Consider the following 9655-nt stretch of genomic DNA (forward strand, 5'->3'; position numbering starts at 1 on the left):
ATTACACATATGAGCCACCAGTAATTTTGAAAGCAAGAGAATTGAGATAGGCGCCACTGAAAGCCCAAACGTGCTCGTGAAATAGAGGGTGATCTAAAACGTCATCCAAGGAGCACCTGACGCAGTACGTCTTTGCACAGACAGTAGCTGAAAAAGATACCCTTGGCGTGGCCACCAATACCAAGATGGCCTTGAGACTCTGCCTTTCTAGGAATGCCCAGACCAGGGAGCCAAGCTGCCAGTGCCCTGCACCTTCTGGGACCTCCTATGGTTTTGTGGACCCACTCCTGCACCCCCCTGCCATCATGGTTCACCAGGCCCCACCCCACAGCCATCCAGTGCCCCTGCAAAAGGATAGGGACATTCACATCTGCCTAGCCACCCCAGGACCCCCTGGGCCCAAGCTTGGAGTGGCTGCAGAAACTGTGAGCCCCTCTGTTGTTAGGGAGAAGGTCCCTTCACCTGTGGCTCCCAATAATAGCATGAAAACAAATGGCAGATAAAATATCCTTTATGGCCGGGCACAGTGGCTCATGCCTGTAATCTCTTTATGGCCGGGCACAATGGCTCATGCCTGTAATCAGTTTGGGAGGCCGAGGCAGGCAGATCACCTGAGGTCAGGAGTTTGAGACCAGCCTGGCCAACATGGCAAAACTCCGTCTCTACTAAAAATACGAAAATTAGCCAGGCGTGGTGGTGGGCACCCATAATCCCAGCTACTCAGCAGGCTGAAGCAGGAGAATTGCTTGAACCCAGGAGGCAGAGGTTGCAGTGAGCCAAAATTGTGCCACTGGCCTCCAGCCTGGGTGACAGACCAAGACTCCATCTCAAAAATAAATAAAAATAAAAACCCTTTAAGCAGCTGCAGCGCGACTATTGCCTTCATGATCCTTTTAATGAAAGTGATGTGGATCAACAGGTTCTCTCAGCTGAGAATATGGGAGGCGCAGGCATTCAGAGCTTGAGTCTCATTCATGGTTACGAGCTGGGGGAAGGGCCGGGCTCTGGTCCTTAAGCCCAAGCCTGGCTTAATCCTCTTTTTCCATAAGAAATGCTGCCCCCTCTCCAGTTTCTTCCTCTTTCTGCTGGTTATTTTTATTATTATTATTATTATTTTTTTTTGAGACGGAGTCTTTCTCTGTGCCCCAGGCTGGAGTGCAGTGGCGCGATCTCGGCTCACTGCAAGCTCTGCCACCCGGGTTCACGCCATTCTCCTGCCTCAGCCTCCCGAGTAGCTGGGACTACAGGCGCCCGCCAACACGTCCGGCTAATTTTTTGTATTTTTAGTAGAGATGGGGTTTCACCGTGTTAGCCAGGATGGTCTCGATCTCCTGACCTTGTGATCCGCCCACCTTGGCCTCCCAAAGTGCTGGGATTACAGGCTTGAGCCACCACGCCCGGCCCCTGCTTGTTATTTTTTGCTCAAGCTCATCTGAAGTATGTTTCAAGTACTTGCATCCCTCAGGACCTTGAGTTAAGCAACCATAGTAAGACATCGTGTCACTATAATGAGGGAAAAAAGTGGAATTTCCTTCTCAGGAAGTTTGCCAGTAACACAAACAGCCCCAGCCTCAGTCAACAAAGAATTTCATCAGAATTACCAGGCGCGGTGGCTCACGCCTGTAATCCCAGCTCTTAGGGAGGCCGAGGCGGGCGGATCACGAGGTCAGGAGATCGAGACAATCCTGGCTAACAAGGTGAAACCCCGTCTCTACTAAAAATACAAAAAAGTAGCCGGGCGCCTGTAGTCCCAGCTACTTGGGAGACTGAGGCAGGAGAATGGTGTGAACTCAGGAGATGGAGCTTGCAGTGAGCCAAGATTGCACCACTGCACTCCAGCCTGGGCAGCAGAGCAAGACACCGCCTCAAAAAAAAAAAAAAAAAAAAGAATTTCATCAGAATTTCAGTTCCAATTTGAAGACGTTGCCAATTTGAACCAAAAGATGGGTGTGCAGATGGCAACCCGTAGCCCTTGGCTGGTAAATGGTCAATTTCTAGTTATTGATGGCTCCACCAAACACCACCCCTGTCCAAGGCTCCTCAGAAGATCAATTCCTCAGCTCAATCTCTGATTACAGAAGCAAAGTGAGGAAAGAAAGGGGTCAGGTGGCTGACAGACCATCTGCAAAGAAAACTGTTATAGTTAGCAGCAAGGCCAGCAGATCGATAGATTGTAATCAGGAAGCGTTTTGAAAATCAAACCAAACGTCATTTGAAGGATCTGTGATGTGACTGTGCCTGAATATGGGATACCATTTAGATCCTCCTATAACCACCCAATAGGTTCTCCTTGCCCAGTACCTAGAGCTGATTTATGAAGACAAGGGAATTGCAATAGAGAAAGTTTAATTCATGCAGAGCTAGCTGTATAGGAGACTGACATTTTATTATTACTTAAATCAGCCTCCTCAAAAACTCAAGGACTGGAGGGGAGGCTTTGAGACAAGGTTTCTGTCACCCAGGCTGGAGTGCAGTGGCATGTTCACAGCTCACTGCAACCTTGACTTCCTGGGCTCAAGTGATCCTCCCACCTCAGCCTCCTGAGTAGCTGGGAATACACGTGCACACCACTGTGCCTTGTAGAGACATAGCAAGATCCCTGCCTCTACAAAAATTAGCCAGGTGTGGTGACACATGCCTGTAGTCCCAGCTACTTGGGAGGCTGAGGTGGGAGAATCACCTGAGCCTGGATGACAGAGCAAGGCCATGGCTCAAACATAAATAAATAAATAAATAAAAATAAAATTGGCTTTGCTGAAATTTCATTCCCTAAGGAATCTCACCTTATACTTTTTAAAGCCTTTAACCCAGCCATGGATTTATCTATGCCTGCAAATACCTGTATGAGTTGGGAGCACTTTCCTCCTCTCAGGGTCCCAAGATAATTTGGGCTTCTGGGCCTGTCAGAAAGTGACATTCTTTACTTACGACAAGTCAGGAACCCTGTACAGAGACTGCATATACAAGGTATAAGGCCAGTTTTCTTGAAGAGCTTTTTTTTTTTTTTGAGATAGAGTCTCACTCTTGTCACCCAGGCTGGAGTGCAATGGCATGATCTCGGATCACTGCAACCTCTGCCTCCTGGGTTCAAGCTATTCTCCTGCTTCAGCCTCCTGAGTAGCTGGGATTACAAGCACCCGCCACCATGCCCGGCTAATTTTTGTATTTTTAGTAGAAACAGGGCTTCACCATGTTGGCCAGGCTGGTCTTGAACTTCCCGACCTCAGGTGATCTGCCCACCTCGACCTCCCAAAGTGCTGGAATTACAGGCATGAGCCATTGTGCCCGGTTATAAATCCTTTTTTCAATTAGTCAAACCCTTGCAGAGGAGACAAACAATGATGTTTACCATTCACAGAGAGAGAGAGTGAGAGAGAGAGAGAGAGAGAGCAGAAGCCTGGCTTGTCAGAAATTCTTATTCTCTTTGCTGGCATACCAGATTTCTGGGTTCCCTTTCCCTGCAGCTTCCAGAAGAATGGAAAATCACCACAAGTCAGGCCTGTTGCGCTTCCACTAACAATTCCTTCAGGGTTCAGCAAATGTGACACACCAGACAAACTAGGAGAGCCTGTCGGACTTCCATCAGCAATTCCTATACATACACAAACACGCAAGTGAAAAAGACAAGCAGAAGGACTTGCAGACAGAGACTCCAGACCAAATCACAACCCAAGAATGTTCCTCCAAACAAGTCTCCTATTCTTTTTTTTTTTTTTTTTTGAGACAGAGTTTCGCTCTGTCACCCAGGCTAGAGTGCAGTGGTGGGATTTCGGCTCACTGCAAGCTCCGCCTCCCGGGTTCACGCCATTCTCCTGCCTCAGCCTCCCGAGTAGCTGGGAATACAGGCGCCCGCCACCGTGCCTGGCTAATTTTTTTGTATTTTTAGTAGAGACGGGGTTTCACCGTGTTAGCCAGGATGGTCTCAATCTCCTGACCTCGTAATCCGCCCGCCTCCGCCTCCCAAAGTGCTGGGATTACAGGCGTGAACCACCGCGCCCGGCCGTCTGATGTGTGTTCTTGTAGTCTGTTGTTCCATGCACAAGTACACAGATACACGTATATTAAAAGAAAACGGATATCATATTCTGTTTAGAAACTGTTTCATTTAAATATAGTATGATCTTCATCTCGAGTCTTTCATTACTTTTGTCTGAAACGGGATCTCGACCTCACTATATGTCAGGCCCCACGCTCATCATGCTGGCCGCATTGTTCCTCACTACATTCGGTTGAGTTCTGGTTCCCAACAGCTATGTTCACCCAAACCTTAGAATACAACCTTATTTGGAATAAGGGTCTTTCTAGGTATAACTAAGGTAAAGATCTCAAGATTAGAGCATCCTGGATTAGGGTGGGCTATAAAGACAGGCATATTTATGGCCGGGCCTGCTGGATCACACCTGTAATCCCAGCACTTTGGGAGGCCCAGGCAGGCAGATCACCTGAGGTCAGGAGATCAAGACCAGCCTAGCCAACATGGCAAAACCCTGTCTCTACTAAAAATACAAAAATTAGACAGGTGTGGGGGCACATGCCTATAATCCCAGCTGTTCAGGAGGCTGAGGCAGGAGAATCGCTTGAGCCCGGGAGGCAGAGTTGCAGTGAGCCAAGATCAAGCCACTGCATTCCAGCCTGGGTGACAGAGCAAGACTCTGTCTCAAAAACAGACAAAAAGAGAAAAAAGAAAAGAAAAGACAGGTGTCTATAAGAAGAGGAGAGGACACAGAGGGGACCACCATGTGGTGACAGAGGCAGAGATTGGAGTGAAGCATCTACAAGCCAAGGAAAGTCCAAGATGCCAGCAGTCTCCTAAAGCTCGGAGTGAGGCATGAAACATTTTCCCTTAGCCTCCAAATGGAACCAACCCTGCCAACACCTTGATTATGCACTTCTAGCTTCCAGATCTGTGGGAGAATATATTTCTATTGTTCCAAGCCACCCAGCCACAGGAAATGAACACGCATTCACCAACCTAATTCTCACCTCAGGGCCTTTGCACTTAACATTCCCTCTGCTTGGCGTGTCTTTCCCCCAGACTTTCGCATTGCTTCCCTGTTTAGTCATTCATGGCTCAGCTCAAGGTCAATGCCTCGTAGAAGCCATCCCAGTCACCCCAGCCCCAGTTACTTTTTATCCCCATTGTCCCACTCCACCATAGTCGTGACACCCATAGCCACCCCAAGGCTCCTTTTTATTCCTGCCTGCCTCCCCACCTCAAAAGTCAGCTCCATGAGAAGAGGACTGTGGCTGCCTTGTTCCTTGTTCTATCTCCACCACCCAGAACAGCACCTGGCACACAGTTGGTGCTTAATACATAAAACTGATGGAATGAGGCTGGGCGCAGTGGCTCACACCTGTAATCCCAGCACTTTGGGAGGCTGAGACAGGTGGATTACCTGAGGTGAGGAGTTCGAAACCAGCCTGGGCAACACGGCGAAATCCCATCTCTACTAAAAAATACAAAAATTAGCCAGGCATGGTGGTTCACATCTGTAATCCCAGCTACTGGGGAGGCTGAGGCAGGACAATCGCTTGGACCCAGGAGGCAGAGGCTGCAATGAACTGAGATCACACAACTGTACTCCAGCCTAGGTGACAGAGTGAGACTCGGTCTCAAAAAAAAAAAAAACCACAAAAAACTGATGAATGCCTGAATCAGTGAATGAATGTGAGCTGTGGATGTCCGAACACCCCAAACCACCTCATCCCTTGAACGAATCCGGGTTTCACAACGAGGCTCCACACTGACTCATGCCTCCGAGGCTGGGGAATCCCTATTTTCCTCTGAGCTCATCCCTGACATCATCTTCCTCTTTAAGGTGATCCTTGCTTTTGGCTTTTTACCTGTACATTGTTTGGTGATACAGACAAGCCAACTGCTCTGAAAGCACAGAGGTAATTCCAGAGTGTCCACCTTTCTTCATTTACTGTCATTCACCCAGAGCTGGGAGCCTGTCTGTAAATTCCTTATCTGTGTTCATGTCAGGAGGTTGAAGCAAGCCTCATCTTGCCGAATAATCAAGGAGTGACAGAGGTGGAAATGAAAGCGTAACAGAAACTTGGACCGATCACAGACTCAAACCAGTACATCTCCTTTCTTTCTCCAAATTGGGAACTGAAACCATTCCATAGGAAGCTCGCTCTTCCCCCTCCTATGGAAAAATATCTGCCTGGCTTGATTCCCTTTTTATATTATTTATTATTTGAGATGAAGTCTTGCTCTGTCGCCCAGGCTGGAGTGCAGGCGCACCATCTCGGCTCACTGCAACCTCTGCCTCCTGGGTTCAAGCAATTCTTCTTCCCTCAGGCTCCCCAGTAGCTGGGACTACAGGTGGCCGCCACCATGCGTGGCCAATTTTTCTTGTATTATTAGTAGAAGCGGGATTTCACCATGTTGGCCAGGCTGGTCTCAAACTCCTGACCTCAGGTGATCTGCCCGTCTCAGCCCCCGTAAAGTACTGGGATTACAGGCGTGAGCCACTGCACCTGGCCTTGATTCCCTTTTTAACGCACAAATACTAACAGCAATATTCACCAAACTCTAATAAAATCTAAGTGCTCTTGCATTCCAATCTGTACTATCCTTCCAAATTATTTTTAATCCCAGCTCTTTCTATCTTTGTTTAGACACAGATGTGATTTCTGCTTAGTTGTCTCATGATGTAGCTCAGTGTCTGTGTCTCTTTCTTACTTTGTGGAGTAGTTTTCTACCAGGACATAGTTAACAACCCATAAAGGTCTCTGCTTAAGTAAGAAGGTCCATTTCTGTGAACCATAACCCAGACATAGCAACGCCAGACTGTGTCTCCTATCAAAATTTATTGAAATGGTAGATTTTTGGTAAGTACAGAAACACAAGCAAAGGAACCAGTAAGAACGTGCCCCCCTCTAACCGTGGGGCAGAGGCACGTTTCCCTTTTAATGGTAAAAGCGAACAGAGATGGGAAACAGCTTTCTATCCTGAAGCCGTTTTAACTGCTCAACCCTTAGATTACTATAAACAAGAGAGGAATGGATTGCATTAGTCGCTGGTTGAAAGCAGCAATGCCATTTCCTTTCCCATAATAACACTGTTTAGCTCAGTCCCTTCTGGGGCCAATCCCCTATTACACCCACCGGAAACACAGATATTAATCAAAGCATGTGAGTCTCTTCCCTGAGTCCATTTCTGCTAAAGCTTGTCTGAAAGATGAATTGGTCCACGGAAGCCAGGTGACCTACTGGCTTGTTTAATGATGCCTGGGCTCCCTCCAGGAGCAACACAATTCCCTCCAATCTCAGCTCTCCTTATTCCTGCTGGAGCTCACAAGCAGGCTAGATATCACCCCAGGAGCTGAGCCCTCCCAGTCTCAGGCAGGTGCGGGAAGAAGGCCAACAAGTCACAAGTAGATCTCTGGCTCCAACTCTGCTCAGCAGAAACACTGACCATTTGCCCATCTTCAGTCCTGTGAGCGTCAGAGATGAAGCAAAAGTTTCAGATGCCTAGAAGCTTTACTCTCTGTTCCTCCAGGATTCCTGTGGTCACACCTTGCAACCAGTCTCCCACTCATCTGCCACCGTTTCCCTAAATCACATTCTCTGAATCTGGAAGTTCCAGGAAACCTTAGGCCGAGTCCAGTGACATTACTCAATGCAACAGCCCAACTGTTTCTCCAGAGATCTTGGTTCTTGGTGACAATGTCCCTTCTTGGCATGGCTATTTAAGGAGAGGTTGGGCCCAGATAAGAGGGGCTCCATGGCTCACCGGGGTTGGCCATTAACGCCTCTGGAGCGCGTCTGGTTGTGTTCGGGTCCCCCGTGAGCTCGACGCTCGTGCTGCGGTTATTATCTGGCTCACCTGTCATCTTCCTCCGGAGGCAACGGTTGATCAAAGTGGAGAAGAAGTTGGGAAAGGATGGGCTGGAGAAATAGTACACCACGGGGTCCAGCATGCTGTTCATGTAGGTGAAGCTGAGAGTGATAAAGAACGCCAGGTCCACTGAGCGGTACACTTCACAATTCTGCGTGCCCAAAGTATGCAGAAGCCAGAAGATGCGTATCCGCACAGCTACGCTGGGAAGGAAGCAGATGACAAAGACGATGGCCACCACCATGATGAAGGTGATGGCTCTCTTGATCTTGGCATGTCGGTCCATTTGTCTCTGCCGCAGGCTCCAGATAATTCTGGCTGAGCAGAACAGGATGATGCCCAAGGGCAGGAAGAACTCCAGGAGGAACATGGCTTCGTGCCACCGGAAGTTATGGCAGATGCTGAAGCTGCTGCACAAATTTGCACCGCCATTCTGGATTGGCATCTTCTTCTTCAGGAGGTGGACTGTCAGGCCAATAGTGATGCCCCACAGAAGGCAAGAGATGATGGCTGCTGTCCGATTGGAGATCTTGTTCAGGGCGTGGTGGGGATGGACTACCCGGAAATACCTGTCCACGGCCACCACCGTGAGGAAGATGATGCTGCCCTGGCGGTTCATGGCCAACATGAAGAGCATCAGCCGGCAAGGGATGTCCCCAAACTTCCAGTCCCAACGCCTCACATAGTTGTCCATAAGGAACGGCAGGCAAATGATCAGTAGAAAGTCAGCCACTGCCAGGTTGAACAGGAAAATCCGGCTGGATTTCCAGGACTTGAGGTGGAAACAGAAAATCCACAGGGCAAGGCCATTGCCCAGAAGCCCGAAGATAAACTCCAGCCCCAACACTGGCGGCAACACCTTGGCAATGAAGTCATCTCGGAACACACAGCAGTTCTTCTTGTCTATTTCCAGAAAGTGATCCTGCAGATGGTGCCGATTCATGAGTGCGGCTAGTTAGTCCGATGGAGCGTCTCGCCTAGCAAATGCTCCAGCAAGGTGGTGTGTGTCTGTGTGGTGAACGTGTGGTTCCACGCCTGCCTTTATGTCATGTCAGGGTGTTGAAATAGATGACTGAATGGTTACCAGGAAACTACGAAATCTCTTAAAAAAAAAAAAAAAAAAGGCCAGCAAGGTTCTTATGCAACCTGCTGTTTGCATAAACAAGTAATAAGAATCCCCTGGGCAGACAGGAACCCACAAAATGTCTTAAATGTAAAGGATAAGTTTAGGCAAGCCGACTGTCATTCGAAAATCAGTGAAACATGAAGGATATCCCTTGGAAGGCTGGGTGCCTGTATGCCAATTGAGTACTCAACATTGCAGAATTAATTCACCGTCATCTGCCTGGCTTACATAATTAACAAAACAACAACAATAGCAATAATAATTTTTGGTGCCAAACAGTGAGGTTTTCCAGAAACACTAAGAATTAGCATGAAAAGTTAACAGGCATATGACATAAACAGTAGCAGACATATGATTTCCTTTGGAAATGGTGAGAAGACAGTAGTTGCCTGTTTGTTGAGGACAGACTGGTTAAATTTCACCACTTTTCCTATGCCACCTTTCTGTACAAACATGGATTGCTTTTCCACATCAGAACTCTGCCATTCATCTCCAGTTAGAAAAAAAAAAAGCCTGCTGGAGAGTATAATATTTCGTAAGACGTTTGAAAACTTAAGCCCAGTTTCAGTGGCATGTTAAAATAAGTTGGGTTTTTTTGTTTGTTTATATTAGATTTTAATATGCTTCTGTGCTCAAGTGATTTATTTTTAAGTATGTGATTTTATTTTTTTTGCAAAGTT

At 47.8% G+C, this 9655-nt stretch overlaps 1 protein-coding gene across 1 annotated transcript; it reads right to left on the reverse strand.

Moving 5' to 3' along the window:
• Positions 1 to 6802: 6802 nt before the first annotated feature.
• HCAR2 (hydroxycarboxylic acid receptor 2) lies at positions 6803 to 8860 on the reverse strand. The gene has a single exon (XM_012510140.2). It carries the CDS (start codon positions 8790 to 8792, stop codon positions 7701 to 7703), a length of 1092 nt encoding a protein of 363 aa, XP_012365594.1. The 5' UTR covers positions 8793 to 8860; the 3' UTR covers positions 6803 to 7700.
• Between the last annotated feature and the right edge of the window lie 795 nt (positions 8861 to 9655).

This window comes from Nomascus leucogenys, chromosome 10 (assembly GCF_006542625.1).
Source record: "Nomascus leucogenys isolate Asia chromosome 10, Asia_NLE_v1, whole genome shotgun sequence".
Lineage (NCBI taxonomy): Eukaryota > Metazoa > Chordata > Mammalia > Primates > Hylobatidae > Nomascus > Nomascus leucogenys.

Coding starts and splice junctions, on each gene's coding strand:
- HCAR2 (XM_012510140.2), bottom strand. CDS start 8,792: ATGAATCGGCACCATCTGCAGGATCACTTTCTGGAAATAGACAAGAAG.